The 27,342-nt window shown below is 49.5% G+C and overlaps 2 protein-coding genes across 21 annotated transcripts in view; both read right to left on the bottom strand.

Annotated features, from left to right (window-relative positions):
* Positions 1-3,837: 3,837 nt before the first annotated feature.
* On the bottom strand, positions 3,838-7,127 carry LOC103880105. The gene has a single exon (XM_009194594.4). The coding sequence runs from the start codon at positions 7,092-7,094 to the stop codon at positions 6,516-6,518; it is 579 nt and encodes a 192-aa protein (XP_009192858.1). The 5' UTR covers positions 7,095-7,127; the 3' UTR covers positions 3,838-6,515.
* POU2F2 (POU class 2 homeobox 2) overlaps positions 4,874-27,342 on the bottom strand; it is a 111,340-nt gene continuing 88,871 nt past the window's right edge. For 8 of the 20 annotated variants that reach the window (XM_031660280.1, XM_031660281.1, XM_031660279.1 and 5 more), the window contains 9 exons: positions 17,787-17,892; positions 17,597-17,688; positions 13,821-13,982; positions 13,527-13,668; positions 13,284-13,432; positions 13,028-13,204; positions 11,565-11,631; positions 9,783-9,984; positions 5,332-9,654 (listed from right to left, as the gene is read on the bottom strand). In XM_031660280.1, coding sequence (XP_031516140.1) covers positions 9,204-9,654; positions 9,783-9,984; positions 11,565-11,631; positions 13,028-13,204; positions 13,284-13,432; positions 13,527-13,668; positions 13,821-13,982; positions 17,597-17,688; positions 17,787-17,892 — 1,548 coding nt within the window. In that variant the 3' untranslated portion in view covers positions 5,332-9,203. Of the gene's footprint in view, positions 9,655-9,782; positions 9,985-11,564; positions 11,632-13,027; positions 13,205-13,283; positions 13,433-13,526; positions 13,669-13,820; positions 13,983-17,596; positions 17,689-17,786; positions 17,893-27,342 lie in introns of all 20 variants that reach the window. The other 12 variants (XM_009194591.3, XM_031660287.1, XM_009194589.3 and 9 more) reach the window with 11 other exon arrangements.

Raw genomic sequence — 27,342 nt, 5'->3', positions numbered from 1 at the left:
TGCATACTTCGGGGAGGGTGGTGGAGACAAGATAGGAGTATGTGACTGGGGGGATGCTAGGCTGCTGTGCTAGCCTTGCTTCTGAGACCCCCTCTCCCCAGAGATTATTCCAAATCCTTCTGTTGAACTCGTTTTCCTTTTATTTATTTATTTGTTTTTTCGAGATGGAGTCTGCTCTGCTGCCCAGGCTAGAGTGCAATGGTGTGGTCTTGGCTCACTGCAACCTCCACCTCCCAGGTTCAAGTGTTTCTCCTGCCGCAGCCTCCCAAGTGGCTCGGGTTACAGGCACATGCCACCACACCTGGCTAATTTTTGTATTTTTAGTAGAGGCGGGGTTTCACCATGTTGGTCAGACTGGTTTCCAACTCCCCACTTCAGGTGATCCACCCGCCTCAGCCTCCCAAAGTGCTGGGATTATAGGCATGAGCCACCGCGTCTGGCCTAAAACAAAACAAATTCTAATAATCTTGTAAAATAAATGACATAACATTTGAAAAGTTAATGTATTAGGGTTCTGTTTATACAAAAAAATACATAGTAGGTTATGTGTATGTGTATCCTACCTGTTACATGTATATAAATTATACAATAGATATAGTAAATATTGATACATATATAAAGAGATTTTTATTGTTTCACTCTTTATAGACATATATAAACATACATTTTAATGTTTATATACATATAGTTCCAAATCCTAGGATTTTTTTTAAATTAAGTTCTGGGATACATGTGCAGAACGTGCAGGTTTGTTACATAGGTATACACATGCCATGGTAGTTTGCTGCACCCATCAACCCGTCATCTACATTAGGTATTTCTCCTAATGTTATCCCTCCCTAGCCCCCTGCCCTCTGACAGGCCCTAGTGTGTGATGCTCACCTCCCTGTGTCCATGTGTTCTCATTGTTCAACCCACTTATGAGTGAGAACATGTGGTGTTTGGTTTTCTGTTCCTGTGTTAGGTTTTATTTTTATCTTTTTATTAGAAATGGGGTCTTGCTATGTTGGCCAGGCTGGTCTCAAACTCCTGGCCTCAAGGGATCATCCCATTTTGGCCTCCAAAAGTGCTGGGATTAGAGGCATGAGGCACAACACCTGGCCTGTTGTTTTTTTTTTTTTTCTATTTTTCAGAGTCTTGCTTTGTCACCCAGGCTGGAATGCAGTTGCACGATCACGGCTCACTGCAGCCTCAACCTCCTGGGCTCAAGTGATCCTTCTGCCTCAGCCTCCCAAGTTGCTGGAACTACAGGCGAGCACCACCACCTCTGCCTAATTTATTTTGTAGAGATGGGGTCTTGGGTTCTGTGTGGTTCTGACTGTGCCACCTTGAAGATGGGCCTGAAGCCAATGATCTTCCTCCATGTACTATTCTTATGCCTCATCCCTGCTGACTTGTTTGGAGAGTTGAGGAGCTTTGCATTTTTTCAGTCTTGCCAAAACACTGCAATGCTAACACTTCTTGTCTTACTACATATGAAACCTATCTTTCACTCATACTTTTCCTGTGCCTCGATTCCCACAGCCCTCACTATCAAATTTGCAGGATCCCAGCACCTGTGTGCCAAGCATACATTAGAGGATGGAACAGTGTTGAGGAAACCCAACAGCTCTTTTTCCACCCCCCCCCCACAAGATAGAGTCTCACTCTGTCACCCAGGCTAGAGTGTTGTGGCATGATCTCGGCTCACTGCAACCTCTACCTCCCAACTTCAAGTGATTCTTGTGCCTCAGCTGCCCGAGTAGCTGGGATTACAGGCGTGCACCACCACGCCCGGCTAATTTTTGTATTTTTAGCAGAATGGGGCTTCACCACATTGGGCAGGCTAGTCTTGAACTCCTGGCCTCAAGTGATTCGCCAGCCTGGTCCTCCCAAAATGCTGGGAGTATAGGCGTGAGCCACTGCGCCCAGTCTTAACAGTGCATTTTCATTAATACTACTTCTACCTTTCAGTGGTGAGGTCTTAGGGATCAGTCCATGGCCTGATGGCCTGCAGAAGCTGTTGCTACTGCCGAATGACAGATGGGCACAATAATTTGAGTAAGAGTTAATGTTGCTCTAAAAAGGAAGGGGGTTGGTGTGTACATTGTACCACCAGAAAACTTCAAAATCAACTCTGGTTGGTTGGTTTGAGACAGGGTCTCGCTCTGTCACCACCCAGGCTGGAGTGCAGTGGTACTATCATAGCTCACTGCAGCCTTGGCCTCCCGGGCTCAAGAGCTCCACCTCAGCCTCCCAAGTAGCTGGGACCACAGATGTACACCATTATGCCCAGTTAATTTTGTTCAATTTTTTTTTTTTTTTGAAATGGAGTCTCTGTCATCCAGGCTGGAGTGCAGTGGCACAATCTCTGCTCACTGCAACCTCCACCTCCTAGGTTCAAGCGATTCTTCTGCCTCAGCCTCCCAAGTAGCTGGGACTACAGGCACGCACCACCACGCCCGGCTAATTTTTGTATTTTTAGTACAGACGCGGTTTTACCATATTGGCTAGGCTGGTCTCGAACTCCTGACCTAATGATCCACCCACCTCAGCCTCCCAAAGTGCTGGGATTGCAGGCATGAGCCACCACACCTGGCCCAATTTTGTTCAATTTTTGTAGAGATGGGGTCTCACCGTGTTGCCCAGGCTGGTGTTGAACTCCTGGGCTCAAGGGTTCTTCTTGCCTTGGCCTCCTCAATTCTAGGGTTACAGGCAGGAGCCACCGCACATGGCCTGGTTTTTTTTTGTTTGTTTGTTTTTTTGAGATGGAATCTCGCTCTGTCGCCTGATCTGGAGTGCAATGACGCAATCTCGGCTCACTGCAACTTCCACCTCCCGGATTCAAGCTATTCTCTAGCCTCAGCCTCCTGAGTAGCTGGGATTACAAGCATGCACCACCACGTCTGGCTAATTTTTGTATTTTTAGTAGAGATGGGGTTTCACCGTGTTAGCCAGGCTGATCTCGAATTCCTGACCTCAGGTGATCCGCCTGCCTCAGCCTCCCAAAGTGTTGGGATTACAGGCGTGAGCTACTGCGCCTGGCGTTTTGTTTTGTTTTTTGCATTTTTTTGGTGATGTGAAAAAATGACGTATAACTCTTCTGTTAATTTATTTGACAATTTGTGAGGCTGAAACTTTTTAATGTGTTAAGTGAAACTCTGGTTTTGAAGAGTCTCTTTAGTCCTCTAGGGAAGCACCCAGGGATGGAAATGGGGAGGTACTTGCTGGTTTCCTGGCTTTCTCATAGCTCTCGTTTATTGAAGACAGTGTGCTGGAGCCCAGTCCTAAGCACTTGACTTAGACCATCATCCTACAACCTTGTGAGGTAGGTATTGTCCCTAATTTACAGTGAGGACACAGAAACTCACATATTGAAGGTCATAGAACGGCAGAATTGAGATTTGAATTAGGAAATGTGAATTCATCCTGAATTCAAAGACGGTTCTTTGGCAAGAACATTTGTGCAGGTTTTACTTCCAAACAAACATTCACTATTTTTAAACATTTATTTTATTTATTATTATTTTTTAAACACGGTCTCTCTCTGTTACTCAGACTGGAGTGCAGTGGCATGATCACGGTTCATTGCGGCCTCGACATCCTGGGCTCAAGCGATCCTCCCACCTCAGTCTCCCAAGTAGCTAGGACTAGACAACAGGCACACGCCATGATGCCTAGTTGAGTTTTTGGGGCTTTTGTAGAGAAGAGTTCTCACTCTGTTGCCCAGACTGTGAACATTCACTATTGGAACAGAAGTAAAGCCCTCCCCTCCCCAGCATACAGATCTCCAACCCCACACCCTGATGTCTTCACCACTCTTCCCAGGACAGAGAGGAGACCAAGGGAGAGCAGGCATCATTTCTCTCTGTACAGTTTTTAATTTTTTATTTTTTGATGTTTGTTGTTCAGATGAATGACACACTCAAGTTACAAAAATGGGGCCTTAAAAGAAGCACATTGTACAATGAACAAGCAGATTGGAGTTAAGAACACTGAAACGCTAACCCGCTACCACGAGAAGAGACAGGGAGGGGGTACAGGAAGGGAAGGAAGGGGCTACCAACACAGGGGTCAGACGGAACTGAAAGGGAGGCTAACTTGGTGAGGATGGAGGAAAGACAGGTCTACTCTGGGGCTGATTTCTGGATGCCAGTTCTTGGGCACCCTTGCCTTGTACTTGCCACCCCCTCCAACTTCACCCACCTCCATTCCAACCTGGTCATTCTGGGCGGTGAGAGACACCCACACCAGAACGGGCTGCGCCAATCAGGTCTTTACGAGGTAGGGTGGTCACCTTGCCCTAGTGCAGCCCTGGATTTGGAAGGTGATGGTGGCAGCAGTGGGACAAGAGGCCAGAAAGGAGTTGATCAAAGTTCAGGCCACTGCTCTTCCCAAAGACTCCTCACTCTTTCCCCACCCCACCATGATCCAAAGGCCCTCTATGAGTTGCCGAGAGAGGCCCCCAGTCACCCTGCAATTATATAAATAAATAAATACTGAGCCCCTGGGTTTGGGGGACAGGTTGGGGGAGGGGCAGCAAGGATAGAGGACAGGAAAGAGAGGAAGGGGAGGGAGGCAAAAGGGAGGGGTCACAGACATAGTAAATAGTCGTCTCCATCCCAGCAACACTTCTCTCTGGATTTTTCTCTCCTTTTCTTGTTTGTTTAACAAGGAGCTAACAATTCAAGGACAAATACTTAAAAATATACATTATTTTTTCTTTGTTTCCGCCTTTGTCATCGTCGTCTTGCTTTGGAGACTGCTGAGGTCAAAGTTCAAACCGCATGAAGGACCTGCGGCTTGGAGTTTTTGTGTATTTTTTTTTATTTTTATTTTTAAATTTTTTTCACTTTTTTTTCCAACGTATAAAAAGGTAGCGGAGTTGTCTGTGGGTTTTTTTTTTTTTTTTTTAATGGTTAAATCTTTGGTTTGTTTCTTTTTTCTCTTGGAGGCCTTTATCTCTCGCACTTGCCTTTCCCACTCAGAGACCAGTGGGGGCCCGCGTGTCTCAATCTTGCTGTCTGTCTCACTCTCTCACTCAGGTCCCCCTACCCTGGGCTAGAGGAAGAGAGAGGCACCCTGGTATTCGGGTGGGTTAGAAAAACTAGTCAGGTCAAGAGGTTACCCTGACTTGGCTAGTCCCTCGCCAAATCTCCCCAGGGCTTGGAGAGCCCATCATGGCCTTCTCCGGGGAGATGGGTAGAAAACTCATATCCTTCCCCTCCTCCTGATCTCAGCCCCAACTCCTACTGGGGCTTGGGTTCCCCATCCCTACCCACCCCAACACACACACACCCACCCCCCCCCCCAGAAGAGAACAGAGAGAGGTGGTTTAGTTACTGGCATCAGTTTTTTTTTTTTTTTTTTTTTTTGGCACAATGAAAAGGCCCACCATTAGGGTAGACCCAGTCTCTGTCCCTCCCTTAAGTAGGAGGTCAAGGTTGGGGAGAAGAGAAATTCAGAGGGCTCCCCACTGCTCCAATCCACTCATCTCTCCTCTCTTTCTAGCCCAGGCCCTCAGCTCCCAACCTCGGACACCTAACCTAGCCCATAGCCTAGCCTGGGGTTTCCCTCCCCATCCCCCACATAAAGCTCCCCAGCCCTCCAACTCTCTCGCTCACACACAGACACACGGACACAGGCTCTGTACAGACCACAAAATAAAAACGATGAGATAGTTTTGTTTCCCGGAGTCGAGACGGGGGACCAGAGTGGAAGGGGCAGATGGGGGTGGGGGGCATGAATTCCCCCATCACCTTCCCAACCCTGGCTCCCTCCAGCCCCCCAGCCCCTTGCCCTGGCTGGCCCCCAGCCAACGATATTTGGTTTCCTTTTTTTAACATTAAAGTTCTATGAGGTATTTGGTGCCTTATCTCGAGTCCTCGGGGGAGGGGGGCCCAGGGGGGAGACCTGGGGCTCACCTGCCCCTCCTTCCCTCCTACCCCCTTCCCAATATTTGGTTTCACAGCTGTAGTTAAAGCTTGGGATTTGGTTATTTTTCCCCCTCCCAGGAATTTTCTTTTTTCTTGTTTTTCTTTTCCTAGGTGTGAGGGTTGGATGGGGAGGGTCCCCAGCACCCCTGGCTGCACAGGGTTCCCTCCACCAACATCAGGGCATCTGCCCCATTCCTGCCCCCTGCTCCTCCTTGTCTGTTTGCCCCACTACCCCATACTGGGGTGGGGAGAGGTCCCAGGTGGTGGGACTTGATGGGGAGGAAGCAGGATGAAGTGGGTGGTGGTGAGTCCTGGATTTTCTTTCCTTTTTTTTTTTTTTTTTTTTCCTTTTTGGTCTAGAATCATAGTTTTTGTTTGAGTCATCTCCACCATGCCTTCCATGCTGCCTGTCTTCTCGGAGGGGGTTTTTGGTTGTAATTCCTTTCATTTTGCTCTGCTCAAATGTCCTTCCTATTTGGTCAGGAGCCCTTGGCCCCCTCTCCACCCTTGGGCTGGGGCCCAGGCCCTCTTGCCAGTCCCTTCTCTCTTCAGGAAATAAACATGGACAAACTCAGAGGTAGGGTAAGGGCAGGGAGTCATTCAGCGGAGATGCTTACATTCCGGCGAGGATGGGTCAACAAGGTGCCAGGCCCCATCGTGCCAGGGGTGGGAGGGGCGGCTACTCCACCACTGCCCGGACAAGGCACCCGGAGGCCCCTGCAATGGCCGAGTCTCTGCTGCCTCCGTGGCCCAGCCCAACAGTTTCATTTCCCGGGTGGGAGAAGGGAGACAAGAAAAAAGAGAACGCTGAGGCCTGGGGCTCCATCTGCCTCTCCTCAAAGTGTCCGGCAGAAAGTGGAAGCTGCCCAGGCCAAAGCCCTGTGGTCTCAGGGCTCTCCCCTCTCTCTGCTCCTGCCCAGCGAGGGGCGGGGGCCACACTGTGGCTGTCAGGCCCCACCCTGATTTCAATGGCTCGTGTCCTTCACTGCAACACTTTGGTTTGAGGAGAGACACAGAAAGAACAAGATTGAGAGAGGAGAGAGGAGAGCAAAGGGAGACGGAGGAGAGAGGAAGGAGGGAGAAGAGAGGAAGGAGAGGAGGAGAGAGGACAGACAAAAGAGAACCGAAAAAGAAATCAAAGGAGGAATCAAACCACCGGAGGGTTAAGTTTTCCTTCATCTGTTCTTTTTGCTTTCTTACTCCCTTTTTTCCTGTCTTTCTTTTCTTAAAGCTTTTTCAGTTGATTTGGGGGGGGAGTTTGGGGTTCTTCACCCCTGTCCCTGACACCCTCTCTCAGCCCCACCCACCTGCTTCTATCTGCCCTGGCCGAGGGACAGGCCCTGCCCCAGCCGCCCCCTCCGGCTTTCCCAAAGACGACGTCCATGAGGTATTTGTGAAGAGAAAGAAGCATCCGTCCTTCTGTCCGCCTCGGGGAACAAGGGCCACTGGTGCAGGGGCTTGGCTCCGCCTCGCGGTTCCGTCTTATTCTTGAAGAGTCCTCATCTTCTTTCCCTTTTATATATATATATACGTATATATATATATAAATTCTTTTTTTCTAGTTTAAATTTATTGTTTGTTTCTGTTTTTTTGGTTTTTGGTTCAAAACTTTGTTGGCCTCCACAATAGCAGGAGGGCAGGGTGGCTCCCAGTGGTGTCTCTCCTCTGTCCGTCGTCAGTGGAGATGTGTCCAGGGCTGGTCAAACACAGGGTCCAGCCAAGACTTGTGGAGGTCTTGTGGGATTGGTGGCCACCACCGCACCCTCTCAGATGGGGACCACAGGCTGTGGCTCTGTCCCACCACATGGACCCTGATGGGGATGCCATCTTGAGGAACCCCACCACTGGGGTGTGTGCGTGTGTGCATGTGGGGGGGAGGGAGAGGCATTCGCCAGTACCAGAGGGGCACGGGGTGGGAAAAGCAAGGTGAGTTCTCTTTTTGGTTTCTGGTTAATGTCAAAGAACGTGAAGGATCCCACGGATAGGCACTGGAATATGAATTTTTTTTTTTTCAGGGAAACAGACAGGATGGAAAAAGACAACTGAATGCCCTCAACTGAATGCCTTCATCCCCTCTAGCCTGAAACTTCCACCTTCCCATAAGATGGGGAGGGGGTCGCTTCCAGAGCAGAGGAGCGTGACAGGGTTGAGGAGGGACTTGTGAGAGCTAGAACTTGGCAAAATGGCCTAGCCCACCTTTCAAAGGGGAAAAGAGGGAGGAACAGGGGATGAAAAGTTGTCCCCAGGCCTTCTCTTGAACTCTCCCCTGGCTGGGGGGAGGCAGGAGGTTAAAGCGAGCCCCCCTGCCCAGGTGGGGAGAGCTGGGGGCCAGGGGAGAGGGGGACACATGGTAGGGACACATTCTGTTGAGCACAATGCTAAAAATTCTGTACATCCTTTGGATGAAGCTACTGAATATTTGGTGTAAGGTTGTTCAGGCCCTTTCTCTTTCACCTTCTGGAAAAGAACATTTGGTGGGTGGTGCTGAGCCCCAGCCCATCAGCCCATCTGCCCAGGCTGTGCCCTGTCTTCGCTGGTCCAGGGCTGGGGGCTGGGACTAGGAAGCTGGCATCTTCTTTTTCCATCTGTAGCCCCCATGCGGGGAGGCAGGGTTGGGGGTTGGTCCCACAGCCAGGGCTCGGTGGCATGAGGTCTGACCTGCTGGAGGCTTCTCCGCCCCTGGCTGGGGTTCTTATTTGGCGTTGTAGCAGTGAGGGTGAGCACGCTGAGGTCTGGCTCGCGACTGGATTTTTGGTTTGTTTGATTTTGTGGGGTTTTTTTTTTTTTGGTTAGTTTTTGGTTTTTTTTTGTTTGTTTTTCACCTCTGGTTCCTTTGGGGCAGCTGGTTTCTGTTGTGATTATTTTTGGTTTTCTCTTTTGTTGGTTAGTTTATTTCCTTTTTTTTTTTTTTTTGGTTGGTTGGTTTTCTTGGTCTTTCCTCCCTTGTCACTCTGCTCTGAGGACCCTCTGTGTCCCCACCACTGGCCTCCTCGCCCTCTTCCCAGGTGAGGGACCAAGGCAGGGATCAGAGGAATGGGAGGGGAGGCATGGCTGGCCCTCACTCAGGTTTGGACCCTGCCTCGGGCCCCCCTGGGCCTCCAGGGGTCTGTGCGGCCACCTCGCTGCAAGTGGAGGAGGAGGAGGAGGAGGATGAAGAGGATGAGGAGAGGCCAGGAGACTTGCTGGAGATGGAGGCTGCCACAGCCGCAGCTGCTGCTGAGACCAGGCCCACGCCAGGTGGGGTGCTGAGCAGGGGCAGCCCAGCATGGTTCAAGAAGAGCGGCGAGGTCACCAGGCCAGGGCTCCCCGGGGTTGCGCCAGCTGCCCCCAGCACCAGGTTCCCGCTGCCATCAAGGCTGGTAAGGGGCAGGGTTCCACCAGAGGCCAGGGCTGGCGGGGAGAGAGAGAGGCTGGGCTGGGGGCACGCCGGGCCAGGGGAGACCTTTGCCTTCCAGCGTCCTGCCCAGAGTGCCCCCCATCTCCCCATCGGTCCCACTGACCCCCATCAGCACCCCTCACATCTTCCCCAAAGGTGAGATGGGTATGAAGAGGCGAGCGATGCAGTGAGCAGGGGCGGGATGGCATGGCTGGAGCAACAATGGCAGGGCTCGAGGCCCCAGAGGATAGGGCTGGTGACGATGGGTGTGACATGAGGCAGCACGCACCTTGGATAGTGGCCAAAGGGTTGTTGCTCATGAGGGCTGGACTCAGCCCGGAGCTCAACCCCACCATTGTGCTTCTGCAAGAGGCAAAGCAGAGGCATTAGCAGGGGCAGGGACCTGCCAACATAACTGGGGTGCAGCTCCCCACCCTAGAAGCAGCAGCGACCCTGCTTCTCCCCACAGCCTCCCACCTGCACCCACTTACCCCGTGCTGGGGTTCAGGCCCGACAAGCCGATAGCCGAGTGGCTGCCTTGAGGGCTGGGGTTTGTGCTGTTGGTGGTGGCCGGGGGTGGGGGAGTGACAGAGGGGATGGAATTGAGGGGGGGCACAGCCCCGCCCCCGCCCCCACCCCCTCCAGCTGTCCGGCTGGGGTGGAGCGTCCCCACAGCTGAGGATAAGGTAGTAACTGCCAGAGAGAGACAGAGAGATGGGGGCTTCAGCTTCCACTCATCCCCCACTGAGGAACCTGGGGTGAACTCCTACTTGTCCTCCCACCCAGCTCATGAAGCATCTCCTCAGTCAGAACAGCCTTAGACCTCCCTGCCCTCTCTTCCCAGAGTGATTTCCCTGTGCCTCTGCCATAGTGACCCCTATCATAACAATGGAAGTCAGAGCAGCTGCTTCCTGCTGAGCCCTGGCACTCTGCACTCCCCGCCCTGAACCACTTTTTTACTGACTAGAAACGGGGGCCCCCAGGAGTCAGAACCCTATGGCTCCCTCTAGGGGAGGGGCGAGGGATGCCAGGCACATTGCCACAGCTGAGGGATGGGCAACCTGGCAGGGACTGAGGGCCCAGACTCAGCCAGACTGCTGGGGTAGAAACTCCTGGCTCTGTCTCATCCCAGGGGTGCCCTGGGGCGAGTGCCTTAACCTCTGACCTTCAGATCCCTTGTCTGGAAAATGGGGATAATAATAGAACCTATCTCATAAAATGAGTTTGAGAATTAAGTCAGTCAATGCAGTTTACAAAGAGCTTAGTACAGTGCCAGGCAAGCACTACTTTATAAATCTCCACTTACTATTTTCTAGCCTGGGGACAGGCAATATGTTGTTCTATGTGTGTATGTGTGTGTATATATATCTATGTGTATATATATCTATTACGTATATATTATGTGCATATATATTATGTGTATATATATTGTGTGTACATGTGTGTGTGTGTGTATATATATATATATATTTTTTTTTTGAGATGGAATCTAACTCTGTTGCCCAAGCTCGAGTGCAGTGGTGTGATCTCAGTTCACTGCAAACTCCTCCTCCCGGGTTCAAGCGATTCTCCTGCCTCAGCCTCCCGAGCAGCTGGGATTACAGACACACGCCACCACACCCAGCTAATTTTTGTATTTTAGTAGAGACAGGGTTTCCCATGTTGGCCAGGCTAGTCTTGAACTCCTGACCTCAGGTGATCTGCCTGCCTTGGCCTCCCAAAGAGCTGGGATTATAGGCATGAACCACCACACCAGGCCAATTTTATATTATTCTTATATATATGGTGTATAACCATACATCTAAACCTGCCGTGTCCCAGGAATAGGGAGGGGAACTCTGGGTACAAGAGTATGTATGTATGCATGTATGTGTGTATACATACATACACTCTTACATACATGTATTTATATCTTTTGTATGTATTACAGATTTATAATAATTTTATAAAAACTGAGGCTTAGAAGGATAAAATAAGCACTTGAATTCACACAGCCTAAAAATGACAGAGGCCAGGCACAAAACCCAAGTGCCTCACCTTTTACCAGGCCCATGCTTTTCTCATATGAAATCGTGAAGCAGATTAAAGCTGAGTTGCTCCTGTAGAGGAGGGGTGAGTCCTGCCCTCTTCCCACTGTTTCTCCCATTCCCCCACCCACACTCCCCGGGCTCAGTCTTGAGGCCCATGGACACCCAGAGCCACTTGGGAACCTCAGGCTCCAGCCTGTGCCACATCCTCCCAGGCCCCCCTCATCATCTTCTGCCCTCCCTGACCTGTTGTGCTCAGACTGCTGGAAGCTTGGGACAATGGTAAGGTTCCCGCGCCCCCTTGGGGTGTGACCTGAGGAGAGAAGAAAGGAGGTATGGTTAGCCACTGTCTGCCAGCAGCCCCTGTGATGCTCCCTGCAGGACCCCACTCCTCTGTCCCAGGATGGGGGCAGGGGGCTTTGGCACAATGCTGCATTTGTATTATTCCACATGCTTTCTTCACACTTGCCCTAGCTGATCCTGAGCCACAAGCATGAAGGGCTAATTCTCCATTAAGAGCACCCCGAACCTCTCTTCTGACACCGCCCTGTCTGGCTAGTCTCTGCAGGGTTGCATCCTGTCTGAAGTGACTACACTGGAAGAGTGGCTGCTCTACATGCTCCTACTATTGTTGGTTCTACAAAACTAAAATTCTTTTCCCTGGACAAGCAAACACCACCCTTTTACCAGTGGGGTTGGCAAGCAATGCAGCAGAGACTGATCAAAGTGACCCAGGCAGGGAAAGAGCAGATCTGAAGTGTGAGGCTAAATGGATGCATATCTTTGCATCAGGGTGTTGAGATGTCATATTACTTGATTTTCTGGGACCATCCACCAGCTTCCTTCTTGGCCACCCCACCTCCAGTCTCACCTTTGCATCAGCTCCAGAAAAACCTCACTAAGTGTGGTTTCTCTCCTTCCCCAGCTTAAAACCCCTCCTTACCTCCTCACTGCCCATGGTTCAAGTTCCAGCTCTTCACTGTAAAACTTAGGGTACATGCCCCCACCCCTTCCCCAACCTCATTCATATAAACTGCAGCGCCAACCACACTAAATTGCACTGGAGTTTCTCAAATTGGGCTGGGCACACCCGGGTTTCTAGGCCTTAGTGCACACTGGTCCAGGAAGGCCCTTTGCCTTCTCGTGGCTGGCTAACTCTCCCTTGTCCTTTAGAACTCAGTTCAGACAGTGCCTCCTTCACCCCACTGGGGGTGGCGGCTCCTCTCTGGAACATCACAGCTCTTTCCAGGAATGGAAATAAAGGGATGGGATAAAGGATGTCCCAGCTGTGTCTGAGATCAAGTGGGCCTGTGTGTAGCTATGGACCTGAGAGTACACCCATGGGTGTGACAATGTCCCTGAATGGCCAATAAATGCCTCTCCCTGCCTCCCTGTGGCTGTGAGCCTGTGTGTGCTAAGCTGGACCACGTCCTTGGACATATATCCCTCCCTGTGTGGCTATGCCACTGTAATAACTCTGTGTCTGGCTATGTCGGTGTGTATCTAGGGGTGCTTGTATCCCCCAGGTAAGACCACAGTTCCCTGGAAACTGCCCCTGTGTGACTGTGCCCCTCTACGTGATGGCCTGTCCCCAAGAGTGACTCTCCTTGCCTCTGTTCTAGGCTCTGTGGACAACCAGGTAGGGTGGGTTTCACACAGGTGCCTGCGGAGTTCTGTGGTCTCCCATCCCCCAGGCGGGCTCTTCGTACCATATGGGGGCTGTAGCTGGCCGGCTTCCCCGGGCTGGGCAGCATGGGGGCCGCACTGCAGGGGTTGATGCGTTTCTCCTTCTGGCGCCGGTTGCAGAACCAGACGCGGATCACTTCTTTCTCCATGTGCAGCTGCTCGGCGATCAGCAGGATCTCCTCTGAGGTAGGCTTCTGGTTCTGCAGGCAGAGGGCTTGTTAGCCCGGGGCCCACCGCCCGCCACCCCTCAGGTGAGGGCCACCCAGGAGAGGGCCTCACCGCTAGAAAACTCTTCTCTAAGGCGAAGCGGACGTTTGTCTCGATGCTGGTCCTCTTCTTGCGTCTCCGGCCGGGCAGCCCGTCGAAACCCAGGCTGGGGCTGCTCAGCTGGTTGGGGCTGGGCAGGCTTGAGTCCACAGACATAGTCTCTGTGCCCCGGGGGAGACGAGAGCATTAGAAGGCGCCTCCCGCGGCCACCGGCCACCGCCCGCCCCCTACGCGGGAGCCCCAGCCTAGTCCCACCTGCGTCGTTGAGCCACTTCTCCAGGAGGGGCTTGAGTTTGCACATGTTCTTGAAGCTCAAGTTGAGGGCCTCGAAGCGGGAAATGGTCGTCTGGCTGAAGTCGTTGCCGTAGAGCTTGCCCATGGCCAGGCCCACATCACCCTGTGCCAGTGCGGGGGGGAAGGGGCGGAGGTCAGGGCCGGGCCTTCCGGAACTGGGCCCGCTCCGCCCACCGGCTGGCCACGCCCCTCGCGGCATTCATCAACTGACCACGCCCCCACGCCCACTGCCCAGCCTGCAAGGTGGCTCCAGACCTGCGTGAAGCCCAGCTTGATGCGGCGTTGCTTGAAGGTGCGGGCGAACTGCTCCAGCTCCTCCAGATCACTGGGCTCCTCGGGGTGGGATGGTGGCTCCAAGCATTTGGGGGGCTGCGGGTGCGAGAGGTGCGGGTCGGGCAGCGTAGGGCGGGTCACGGCCTGGTGGGGTGGGCAGGTGGGTGGGATGTAGGGCGGAGGACCAGGAGTGGGCTCAGCGATGGATGCACAGTCTCCCTCCCGCCCTCTTCGCCCCTGCGTTCCATCCGCCGCTTGCAGACTCCCCCCGCCTTCCTCCACACGTACTATCAATCCCTTTAAAGGTTGGACTCTGCTGCCCTACATGGGTTTCCTCATTGCCTGGGACTCTCTGCACTGTCCCTTCACGCCTGCGAACTCCCAGTAGGAGCAGCCAGGGCTCTTTCCCTGGAGCTGGAGGCAGTGGTTCATCCTCATCTCAACCGGGGAATCAAGGACTGGCCCTGCCACCAAGTCACTGCTTAGCCCAGGCCTCACTTTCCCCCTCTGCGGGATGGGAACAATCACTGCTGTTCTGTCTACCCAACGGGGCTGTTGAGAGAACCGGGTTAAAGATGAGTAGGTCGTGCAGGCCCATGGACTGTACAACGCCAAGAGTGAACCCTAATGTCAACTATGAACTTTGGGTAATAGTGATGTGTCAATGTAGGTTCATCAGCTGTTACACTTGTACCACTCTGGTTGGGGATATAGATATGTGGGAAGCTGTGCATGTGCAAGGGCAGAGATAGATGGGATATCTCTGTATCTTCCACTCAGTTTTGCTGTGAATCTAAAACAGCTCTTAAGAAATTAAGTCCTAAGCAATGAGTAGATTGTAAATAAAATAAAATAAAATAAAATAAAATAAAATAAAATAAAAGGACTGGGAGGCAATTAGGGAGATTTACAAAAAAGCAACAGCTCTATCTGGGATGATTCATTGCCCTAAAAATAAAGGATCTGAAGCAAGTGGTGGGTGCAGGGATGTCCGTCACTCAGGTCCTTGATCCATTATTCTCCAAAATGCTGGGGCCAGATGTTTAGGAATTTTTCAGATTTTTGTTGTTGTTGTTGTTTTAATTTTATTATTATTTTTATTTTTATTTTTTTTCTGAGACGGAGTTTCACCCTTGTTGCCTAGGCTGGAGTGCAATGGTGCAATCTTGGCTCACTACAACCTCTGCCTCCCGGGTTCAAGTGATTCTCCTGCCTCAGCCTCCTGAGTAGCTGGGATTATAGGCATACACCACCACACCCGGCTAATTTTGTATTTTTAGTAGAGATGGGGTTTTTTCATGTTGGTCAGGCTGGTCTTGAACTCCCGACCTCAGGTGATCCACCCACCTTGGCCTCCCAAAGTGCTGAGATTACAGGGGTGACCACCGTGCCCGGTCTTTTTTTTTTCTTTTTCTTTTTCTTTTTTTTTCTTTTTGTATAAATTTAAGGACAACAGGTGCAATGGCTCACACCTGTAATCCCAATACTTTAGGAAGCCAAAGTGGGAGGATCGCTTGGGCACAGGAATTTGAGACCAGCCTGGGAAACATGGTGAAACCCTGTCTCTACAAATTTTTTTTTTTTTTTTTTTTTTTTTTTTAAAGACAAAGTCTCGCTCTGTCGCCCAGGCTGGAGTGCAGTCGCGTGATCTCGGCTCACTGCAACCTCCGCCTCTGGGGTTGACGCCATTCTCCTGCCTCAGCTTCCCGAGTAGCTAGGACTACAGGCGCCTGCCACCATGCCCGGCCAATTTTTTGTATTTTTAGTAGAGACAGGGTTTCACTGTGTTAGCCAGGATGGTCTCGATCTCCTGACCTTGTGATCTGCCCACCTCAGCCTCCCAAAGTGCTGGGATTACAGGCGTGAGCCAAAGCATCCAGCCATATCTCTACAAAACTTTAAAAAATTAATCGAGCATGTGGGGCGTGACTGTAGTACCAGCTACTCAGGAGGGCTGGGGACTGCTTCACTTGAGCCCAGGAGGCTGAGGCTGCAGTAAGCTGTGATCGCACCACTGCACTCCAAGCCTGGGTGACAGAGTAAGACCCTGTTTCAAACAAAAAACAAAATGTTAAGGGGTACAAGTGCAATTTTGTTACACAAATGTATTGTGTAGTGATGAAGCCTAGGCTTTTAGTGTATCCATCACCCGAACAGTGTACATTGTACCCATTAAGTAATTTCTCATCATCCACCCACTCTCACCCCTCTCAGGTTTTGTTGTTGTTGTATTAGAGACCAGTCTCACTATGTTGCCCAGGCTGGCCTCAAACTGTTGGGCTCAAGTGATCCTCCTTCCTCAGGCTCACAAGTAGCTGAGACTATAGGCATGCACCACCGTGCCTGTTTCAGTTTTCAGAAAACCTGCATAGGCAACCAGGCACGGTGGCTCATGCCTGTAATCCTAGCACTTTAGGAGGCCGAGGCAGGTGGATCACCTGAAGTCAGGAGTTCGAGACCAGCCTGGCCAACATGGTGAAACCCCCATCTCTACTAAAAATACAGAAATTAGCTGGGTGTGGTGGCGCATGTCTGTAATCCCAGCTACTTAGGAGGCTGAGGCAGGAGAATCGCTCGCTTGAACCCGGAAGCAGAGGGTGCAGTGAGCTGAGATTGAGCCACTGCATTCTAGCCTGGGCAACAGAGCGAGACTCCATCTCAAAAAAAAAAAAAAGAAAGAAAGAAAGCCAACATAGGATGTATATCATAGATAATGTGGCACAGCCCCCACCCCCACTGGGGTCAAGGATATTACTACATAATCAGATACAGTAACAGTTTTGCAGCAGCAAAAATGCCATACCAAGAGGGGCAAAGAAAAGTCACACACTGCCTTATATCATGGCAGGGCAGGTTTTGCAGTCAAATGAGTTCTCATACCAATGGTGCAAGAACAACTTGACTTTCAGAGCGTTTGGGATTTCAGAACTGCAGCTAAGACCTGTATTAGTCTCTAATCTTTTCAGTCCTTCTGAAATAGTTAACGTATATTTTTTTAAAGGGCTATAAAAAATGGGTGGAAAAAAACGTTGAAATTCATAAAAGGTGGTGAAAATGATCATTAAAGTCTATAACTCAGGCAGCAAACTGAACGAAAGGCCTTGGGGTCCAGGTGCCAAGGTGGTCTGGAGAGCTGGCACGCTAAGGGGCCTCTGCTCCTGCTAGTGGTCAGGCCAACTGCTCACTGCGCCAAGCCACCACATAGACACAGGTATGGCCCTGCCAGATTTTCTGGTTTATCAAGAGGAACTGAAAATCTGGTGCTTTCTGGGAATTTAGTTGACAATGGCCAAATAAAAGACACCTGTGGGCCTTGTTTTCAGTCTCCAGTCTGGGAAGTGGATGTGAAATAATCACCTAATGAAGGCCTTCTTCAGAGAATCCTCCATCGCAGTGCTGGAAGAGGCCCGAGGCATTTGTAGCCTAAAGGCTCGCAACGCCCTACAATTTTGTTTTTGCACATGAGCATTTTGGGGGAATGGGGATCAGATCTAAATCTTTCATCACATTCTCAAAGGAGCCCATGTACCTGAAAGGGTTAAGAACCACTCGTCTGGGCCAGCTCCCCTCATTCTATGGAGGAAGAGGCTGACTCAGACAGGGAGATGGGCTTGCCTGAGGTCTCACAGCAAATCACTGGCAGAGTGTGGCTGGGTCAAATGGAGAGGAGACTCTCACTCGCTCCACACCCCCGTTTACCCTGCTTTCAGCAGGCCTTGCTGCTGGCCCAGCCTGGTGCACTCAGTGGACAGTCTCACCTGTGTGGGAAGCCCGGCCCGGGGCTGGGAGGTCAGAAGAGCTCCCTGGGTTTGCTGAGGTAGCTGGAATAGATTTGGTGTCGGTAGCAGGCCTGGAGGGACAAGGGGAAATACACAGGGTGAGGGGGAGGGGAAGGTGAGGAAGTTCTGTAGAGGTGTCAGGGAGGCCATCTGGGGTGGGGGGCCTTACCTGGCTGGCTCTGCTGGGCCTGCGGTAGCAGGAACTGAGCAGGTGGCTGGAGGTGGTGGCCTGGCACAAGCACCAGCTGCTGGAGCTGGAGGAGCTGCTGTATGTCCTGGCAGGGAGCGGGGTGGACAGAAAGACAGCCTGAGTCCTGGCTGGGTTTCATCCTCTCTGCATCACCTGAACCCTGAGGGGCTGAAACCAGGAAGCTGCTCCACATGGCAATCTGGCACTGGGCAGTAAGGGATGGTCCACTCGATCTTTGAATGGCATCCCTGAGCTAAGGGCACCCAGAGGCTTCTCTCTACCATGGGGTACCAGACAGTCCCAACTGGGCAGTTGTGGGAGGGCTCACTCTTTATTTACTCCTTCTTTCTTTCTTTTTTTTTTTTTTGAGATGGAGTCTCGCTCAGGCTGGAGTGCGGTGGCCTGATCTCAGCTTACTGCAAGCTCTGCCTCCCGGGTTCATGCCATTCTCCTGCCTCAGCCTCCCGAGTAGCTGGGATACAGGTGCCCGCCACCACTCCTGGCTAATTTTTTGTATATTTAGTAGAGACGGGGTTTCAACATGTTAGCCAGGATGGTCTCGATCTCCTGACCTCGTGATCCGCCCACCTCGGTCTCCCAAAGTGCTGGGATTACTTTGGGAGTCACCGTGCCTGGCCACCCTTTCTTGATGAAATATCTGCCTTGTTTTAACATTTCCACAGAAAAAATAGAATTATTTAAAAATGTAAGCCAGGCCGGGTGCAGTGACTCATGCCTGTAATCCCAGCAATTTGGGAGGCCGAGGTGGGTGGATCACCTGAGGCCAGGAGTTTAAGACCAGCCTGGCCAACATGGCAAAATCCCATCTCTACTAAAAATACAAAATTAGCCAGGTGTGGTGGTACATGCCTGTAGTCCCAGCTATTCTGGAGGCTGATGCAGAAGAATTGCTTGAACCTGGGAGGCATAGGTTACAGTGAGCCGAGATCACGCCTATTCACTCCAACCTGGCTGACAGAGTGACTCTGTCTCAAAAACAAATAAATAAATAAACTGTAAACCAGACCAGGTCTTTCCTCCTTCAAAAACACCCCCAGCTGGGCACGGTGGCTCACGCCTGAAATCCCAGCAATTTGGGAGGTGAAGGCAGGCGGATCATGATGTCAGGAGATCAAGACCATCCTGGCTAACACAGTGAAACCCTGTCTCCATTAAAAATACAAACAATTAGCCAGGCATGGTGGCACACACTTGTAGTCCCAGCTACTCGGGAGGCTGAGGCAGGAGAATCGCTTGAACCTGGAGGTGAAGATTGCAATGAACCGAGATCATGCCACTGTACCTCTCTGCACTCCAGCCTGGGCGACAGAGCAAGACTCTGTCTCCAAAAAAAACAAAAAAAAACAAAACAAAACAAAAAAACACTCCCAAGGCAAATAATATCATGTCTGGACTTAGCTTTAAAATGCTCCAGCAAACAGTGTAAATTAGTACAACCACTTTCGCAAGCTCTTTAGCACTGTTATAGGTTGCAGTGTCTCCCCCCACTCCCTGCCACCCCCCAAAAAGATATGTTGGAATCCTAACCCCCAGAACCTCAGAGATTAACCTTATTTGGAGATAGGGTCTTTGGCAGATGATCAAGTTAATATGAGGTCATTAGGGTGGGCTCTAATCCTATATGACTTGTGTCCTTATAAAAAGGGCAAATTTGGACATAGACATGGATAAAGGGAAGATGATGTGAAGAGACACAGAGAAAAGACAGCCACCTACAAGCCAAAGAGAGAGGCCTGGAACAGATCCCTCCCTCACAGCCCTCAGAAGGGACAGATCCTTCCCTCATAACCCTGCTGACACCTTGATTTCTGACATCCAGCCTCCAGAACTGTGAGACAATACATTTCTCTCAAGTCACCCAGTTTGTGGTTCTTTGTTTTGGCAGCCCTAGCAAACTAATATAGACACTATCTAAGAAAGCTAAACATACACCACCCTTATGACCCAGCAACTCCACTCCTGCATGTAACCCACCATACATGTGTATGTGTTTACCACAAGACATGCACTACAATGTTCACGTGGACCATTTGAAATAGGCAGGACTTGAAGATAGCCCAAGTGCCCACAACAGTAGAATGGGTAAAGAAACTGTTTCAGTGGAAGCTACGGCAACAAGAATGAGCAGTCCTACAAGTCGCGGTTACGTGCCACAACACAGACTTCCCAAACATCATCAGTGAGAGAGCTAGTTATGACAGAGAACATCCTGTATGATTCTAATGGTTGAAGTTTGGGGAGTAAAGACTGAAAAGGGACACCAGGGGGTTTCTGGGGGCTGGCCACATTGTTTCTAGATCTGGGTACCGGTTCCATGGGAGTGCTCATAGCTGTATACCTATGATTTGTGCACCTTTATATATGTATTATATTTTAATAAAAGTATTTTTTAAGACAGGGCCAGGCACAGTGGTGTGTGCCTGTAATCCCAGCACCTTGGGTGGTTGAAGCAGGAGGACTGCTTGAGTCCAGGAGTTCAAGACCAGCCTGGGCAACATAGTGAGACCCCTATGTCAAAAAAAAATCTTGTTTGTATAGTGGTAAGTAAAAAATAAAGTAAAATAAAGAGAAAAAAGGGGGGATGAGGTAGGGAGAGAGGGAGAGGAAAAAAAATTCAATCCTCCACCCACCTGGGAGGCATAGGTTACAGTGAGCTGAGATCACGCCTATTCACTCCAACCTGGCTGACAGAGTGAGACTCTGTCTCAAAAATAAATAAATAAATAAACTGTAAACCAGAAAAAAAAAAAAAACAAAAAAAGTAAGGAGTTTAGATGAAACCCTATTTGCCAATAGGACTGGCAAAATGTTGATATCTATTGAGCTTGGTGAAGAGTATATGGGGTTCATGACATAATTCTCTCTACGTTTACGTTTAAACATTTCTGAAAGAAAAAGCAAAACCACCTTACATACACAGTCCAGTGGCTTCTCATAGCCCTCAACAACGCAAACAAAACCCCTCACCTGCCTACAAGTCCCTTTATACTGAAGCCTGTGCTTGTCTCCCTGCTCATCTCCCACCACCCTCTCCCTCCCTGGCTGTGCTCCAGCCATTCAGCCCTTTTCTGTTTTTTTCAAATGCACCAAGCTTGTTCTTGTTCCTGCTCAGGCCCTTTACACATGCTATTCCCTCTACTGGGCAGTTCTAATTCTGACACTTATGCCTGGGTCCTAACACAAAGTCACCCTCTCAGAGGTGCCCTCTTTGACCACCCAGTCTATACCAGCCCCTGGCCCGGCCTCCCCTTATCACCCCATTTCATCTCCCTCACAAGGCTTATCACCATCTCCAGGCATCGCTATTCCGTTTACTCATTCATGACATGCCCCTCTCACTGGGACGTCAGCTCCATGAGAGTGTGATCTTGACTGTTTCAGTCACCACTGTATCCTCAGCACCTAGAACAGCACCTGGCACCCAGTAGGTGTTCCACATAGATACGTTAATGAACCGACACTGATGCTTCATCATTTACTTGGCAAATTTTATGTAGAGTTGAAAGCTATAACATGTTACTTACAATTTTTTTCCTTCTGGGAAATTGTGGGGGTTGGGACATGCCCCTCAATTCTTCCCAATGCTATTATTATTCCAAAGACCAATTTGATGTGCCAGGAAGTGAACAAATTGGGAAAATATATAAGCAATTCAACAGAAGGGGCTCATTTCTTGAATATACAAAGAGTGATTTTGCAAATAACTCTATATAATTAAAAAAGAAGAAGAAAAAAATAGTGATTATGAATCCGTAAGTAAAAAACTGACAACCCAGTAGTAATGTGGCTGACAGACAGGCCTGGAGAGTGCCCAGTGAAATAAATGTGAACAGCTCTGGATGGAAATACACTCAGATTCACTCACAATAAGATAAACACAACTGCAATTGCACTGAGATATCATTTTTACCTCTCAGATCACCAAATATAAAAATAGTGTGTAATACTACACTGGGGAGTGTGGGGAAACACACATTCTTGTACATGCTGGTGAGAGGGTGATTTGGCAATGTCTATCAAAATTACAATTGCACACAGCCTTCAACTCAGCCATTCCACTGCTAGAAATTTATCTATTCTCACTCTAGAAGGCTGCACCTCTCTAGAAGGCTGTTCCCAGCAGCAAGTGGCATTTTGGTAAAACAGTAGAAGGTAGCTGGGCATGCAGCAAGAGAGGACGGGTTGGATGAATGAAGGTAGAGCTCTACAGTGGAATACTATACAGTCATCAACAAGAATGAGGAGTCTCGTTTGTGTCCTGATATGGAACAATCTGCAGGATGTCTTGTTGAGTGGAAAGCTCAAGAGGCAGAACAGAGGGTATGATGTGGTACTGTTTGTGTCAAAAAAAAAAAAAAAAAAAAAGAGTATATCTGGATATTTGCTTGGGTATGCATAGTTGATGTCTGGAAAACCATACTAGAAGGCCACGCTGTAAGTCCATCCATACCTCTGGGATTTGAAACACGTACCTGGTCTGAGTAAATAAATATCCCAGTGTCTCACCCCCACACACCCAAACAGTCACTGCTGATCAATATCCCTGCTTTTCGACGGCTCGACGCTATTCCCTGACCCCCTGGGGGTGCCTCTGCTTATTCTGTGTATGGCAGTGGACTGGGTACTCCTGTGCTCCTGATCTCTCTCACTCTTGCTGCTAATCATCTCAGAATCCAGTTTAAGGGTTCTGAAGTCCTAGCACTCTATCCTGTGAAACAATGTCCACCCTGCCTTCCCTTTCCCAGCTACCCCAGCCCAGGAATACCTCCACCTCCGCTTCACCTCAACTGTGAAGTGCGCAACACTTATGCTTCATGGCCCCCCATTTACAGTGAACCCTTTCAAGACCCCATACCTAATTTTTGTTTCAAACATTGTCTTTTTCTTTCAAAGGGACTCCAAGTTGCATAATCTTTTGGCCCCACAAAACGAGACCCACCTGCCCTGTGCTGCACATCTCCCAAGTCAATGCATTTGCTTATGTGTACCTTTCCTCTGCTAGACTGAAATTCTAGCAGACCAGAGGCATATCTTATTCTTCTTGTATCCCTAACTCATATCGGAACCTGGTAAGCCCCCATTAAATGCCCACTGAATTGAATCTAATGAATAAGACCAGAAATCAAGTCTTATTACCAGTGTTTTTCTGATTTCCTATAACCCTTAGCTTGCTGATTAAAGTATTTGTTAACTCCTGTTCCTCCTCAGCATGACTCTCAGTGAAAATTCCCCTTTCCTCCAGAAGCCTAGAGAGGTGTCTGTGGGTTTCATTCTGAATCACCAGAGAGAGGAAAGAATGGGGAAAGTGCATCCCAGTTTGCAGAAGGTCTCATGGTGAGAAGTTCAGATGGGAAACATTTAACCACATCCCTGTCCAGTTTCTCAGACCAGAGACTTAGAGGTCAACCTTAATCCCACCTCCCTTCCTCTCCCCATCCACCCAATCCATCTGCAAGTCCTCTCAGTTCCCTCTACATCTCCTCCTGTCCACAGTCACTGTCCTGGTCCAAACCACCATCCTTCTACCCCAGACCATCCATTCACCCCCAGGCAGGCAGAGAGGGGTCTAAAACAATAGAGTTCTAAACTTTTTTGTGCCCTGAATTCTTTAGCATCTGAAAAAAATAAAAAACCCTATTGCCCTTTTCTCAGAATTAAAAACACATAAGATATATAGAATCTTTCTTTCTTTCCTTCCTTTCTTTCTCTCTCTTTCTCTCTTTCTTTCCTTCCTTCCTTCCTTTTCTCTCTCTCTCTCTTTATTTCTTTCCCTTCTGTCTCTCTTTATTTCTTTCTTTTTTTGAGACAAGATGGAGTCTCTCTGTCACCCAGGCTGGAGTACAGTGGCTCAGTCTTGGCTCACTGCAACCTCTGCCTCCCGGGTTCAAGTGAGTCTCCTGCCTCAGACTTCCAAGTAGCTGAGATTACAGGTGCACCCACCATGCCCATGCCCACCTAATTTTTGTATTTTTAGTAGAGAAGGGGTTTCACCATGTTGGCCAGGCTGTTCTCAAACTCCTGACCTCAGATGATCCACCCACCTCATCCTCTCAAAGTGCTGGGGTCACAGGTGTGAGCCACCATGCCCAGCCAGATATATAGAGTTTCAAATGAAATCAATCACATACAATTATAGTCATCATCACTAGGGACTCCAAAGGGAGGGAGAAGGGCAAGGGCTGAAAAACTTCCTACTGGGTACTATGTTCACTATCTGAGTGACAGGAACAATTATTCCCCAAACCTCAGCATCACGCAATACAACCCTTGTGACATACCTACACATGTATCCCTGAATCTAAAATAAAAACTGGCTGGGCACAGTGGCTCATGCCTATAATCCCAACATTTTGGGAGGCTAGATGTGAGAATCTTTTTGAGCCCAGGAGTTTGAGACCAGCCTGGGCAAGATGGCAAGACCCTGTCTCTACAGGAAAAAAAAAAAAAAGAAGAAGAAAGAGAAGGAGGAGGAAGAGGAGGAGGAGGAGAAGGAGGAGAAGGAGGAGGAGGAGGAGGAGGAGGAGGAGGAGCAGGAGAAGGAAAGGAGGAGGAGAAGAGAAGGAAAATAAGCCAGGCATGGTGGTGAGTGCCTGTGGTCCCAGCTACTCAGGATGCTGAGGTGGGAGGATCCTTTGAATCCAGGAGTTTGAGGTGGCAGTAAGCTATGATCATACCATGGCACTGCAGCCTAGGCAACAAAGGGAGACACTTGTCTCCAAAAAACAAAATAAAATAAAATAAAAATTAATTAATTAAAATTTGGCTGGGTGTGGTGGCTCATGCCTGTAATCCCAGCATTTTGGGAGGCCAAGGCGGGTGAATCACCTGAGGTCAGGAGTGCGAGACCAGCCTGGCCAACATGGTGAAACTCCCTGCTACCAAAAAGTACAGAAAAAAATTAGCCAGGTGTGGTGGCGGGCACCTGTAGTTGCAGCTACACGGGAGGCTGAGGATGAAGAATCACTTGAACCCAGGAGGCAGAGGTTGCAGTGAGCTGCGACTGTGCCACTGCACTCCAGCTCAAGCAACAGAGTGAGACTCTGTCTCAAAAAAATTAATTAAAATTAAAAAAAATATAGTCATCAAACATATTTCGAATTATCATATAAACATTTATGCGTTTCTTTATTAGCACATTAAGCAACAAGATCCAGCAATAGATCTGATGACTACTGTCATTTCAAAGTAATCATGAGTGAAAACAGTATTTGGAGAGATCTGCAACAAGTATAAGAAAATCTGCGCGCATTCTCTTGGTGACAAAGTCTGAGTACTGTGGTCTGTTGTCTACATTCATGATAGAGGGACATGCTATGGTTTGGTCAGAAGATAGTAAAAATTGAGATGTAATTTTTTTCCCCATCCAAGTTCTTGGACTCTGAATTCTATGCACAGACTCCTCTAGGGGTGGTCTATGGACTCCAAGTCCTTGTTCTAAAATATAAATTGAGCCACAAGGTCTCTACTGACTTTCATCACATTTGTGGTATAATCCAGCTCCAGGCCATGGCCCTGCATGGCCTGGCACCCCCTCTTGCCTCTCCTTCCTTGCCTCACATGACTCTAACTCCCTAACTCTGATCCAGCCCTACTGGTCTCCTTCCTGTTACTGAACCCACAAAGAAGTCCCCACCTCAGTACCTTTGCTATACCCTTTCTAGATCTACACAGAGGTGGTCCCTCCTCATCATTTAAGTCTCCATCAAATGCCCCCCTCCTCAGAGAGGCCCTCTCTGGCCACACACTCTGATGAAGTCTTCCTTTTCCTCCAACACTCTCTATTACGCTCTTTTCTTTCCTTCATAGCAATTACCTGCTTCCTGCCTATCTCCCCAACTACAGCGGGGTCAGCTCCAAGAGGGCACAAACTTATCTACCTCATTCTCCACTATATCCTCACCCAGAAAGGCGCTTGGGCATGGTGATATTCACTAAATATTCGCCAACTAAAGGAATGAAAGAAGGGGAGAAAGCTGGTGGGGCATGGTGGCTCACACCTGTAGTCCCAGCACTTTGGGAGGCTGAGACAGGTGGATTGCTTGAGCCCAGGAGTTCCAGACCAGCCTGGGCAACATGACGGGGTCTCTACAAAAAATCCAGGCATGGGGACACATGCCTGTAGTCCCAGCTACTCGGGAGACTGAGGTGGGAGGATGGCCTGAGCCTGGGAGGTCGAGGCTGCAGTGAGTCATGGTCATGCCACTGCACTCCAGCCTGGGTGACACAGCGAGACCCTGTCTCAAAACAAAAGAAAGAAAAGAAAAGAAAAGAAAAAAGAAAGAAAAAAGGAAGGAAGGAAGGAAGGAAGGAAGGAAGGAAGGAAGGAAGGAAGGAAGGAAGGAAGGAAGGAAGGAAGGAAGGAAGGAGAGAAGATAAGATTCTGGGTGAACAGGAACAGTAAGTTGGCTCAGGACTGGGGTAAGCCGGTAGGAGGCGCCATTTCTCCACAATCTAGCAGCAGCATGGCCATCTGAAGCCACTTGGGGGCGTGTTACGTCCGAGTCAGATGGTGGAGAAGTTATAGTAAGTGGAGACAGGCCAGAGAAAAGACCCTGGCTGGCTTATTTCGTGGATCAGCTGCTCTGTCCCTAAGCTTTAAGGAAGCCTAGCACAAGAGCTAGCATGTCCGTGAAAGCTGAGAAGGGACGGTACCGATTCTTATTCATTGCTGTATTTTGATCACCCTCCCAGTGCAGGAGCCTCATAGGTGATCAATACATTTCAATGAATGAATGAGATGAAACCTCAGGACAGACTGGCAGTACTTTGCCATAGCTGGGACTTTGGCTATGAATGGGGGCAGAAAGATGGATATGTGGATTACAGGATACATGGGTGAATTGCCCACTTTCCCACCTGGGCTCTGTTCCACCTAGGGGGGGAAGAGAAAGCCATTAACAGTGAACTTGAGGAGGCTGGGCCCCAGAGCCGACCAGCTGCAACGGCCCAGGTGCTGCACCTCACTCCAGTGCACAAGGCAGACGGCCCATCCCCCGTGGCCTCTCGCACCCCCATTAGGGGCCTCCACACAAGCTTTGGCAGTCCCCATGACTGGAATGGTGTTGGTGCACGAGTTGACATTCCTTTCCCATCCCTGATATGGCAAATTGTGACCAGTTCTGGACCTTCCCTCTCTAGGACAAGTTAAGTCCAGAGTAGGGGAGAACAGGAATGAGTGGGGTCTGGGAACTATGTAAACTATATCGTGATAGATTGTGTTCAAAATGAGGAGGGGAGAATGGATGGGGAAAGGGAAGGAAGACAACGGACACGGAGTTTCAGCGAGATACAGGAATATATTCTGTGTTCTATTGCACAGTGACTACTGCTAATAATGTACTGTATATTTCAAAATATCAAAGAGAGAGTTTTAGTTTTTGTTTTAGTTTTTGTTTTTTAAGAGACAGGGTCTTGCTCTGTCACCCAGGCTGGAGTGCAGTACATGATTATAGCTCACTGCAGCCTTGAACTCCTGGGCTCAGGCCATCCTCCCACTTCAGACTCCCAAGTAGCT

Source organism: Papio anubis, chromosome 20 (assembly GCF_008728515.1).
Source record: "Papio anubis isolate 15944 chromosome 20, Panubis1.0, whole genome shotgun sequence".
Classification (NCBI taxonomy): Eukaryota; Metazoa; Chordata; class Mammalia; order Primates; family Cercopithecidae; genus Papio; species Papio anubis.
Note: the sequence above shows the minus strand (reverse complement) of the source record. Positions and strands in the feature narration are given on the sequence as shown.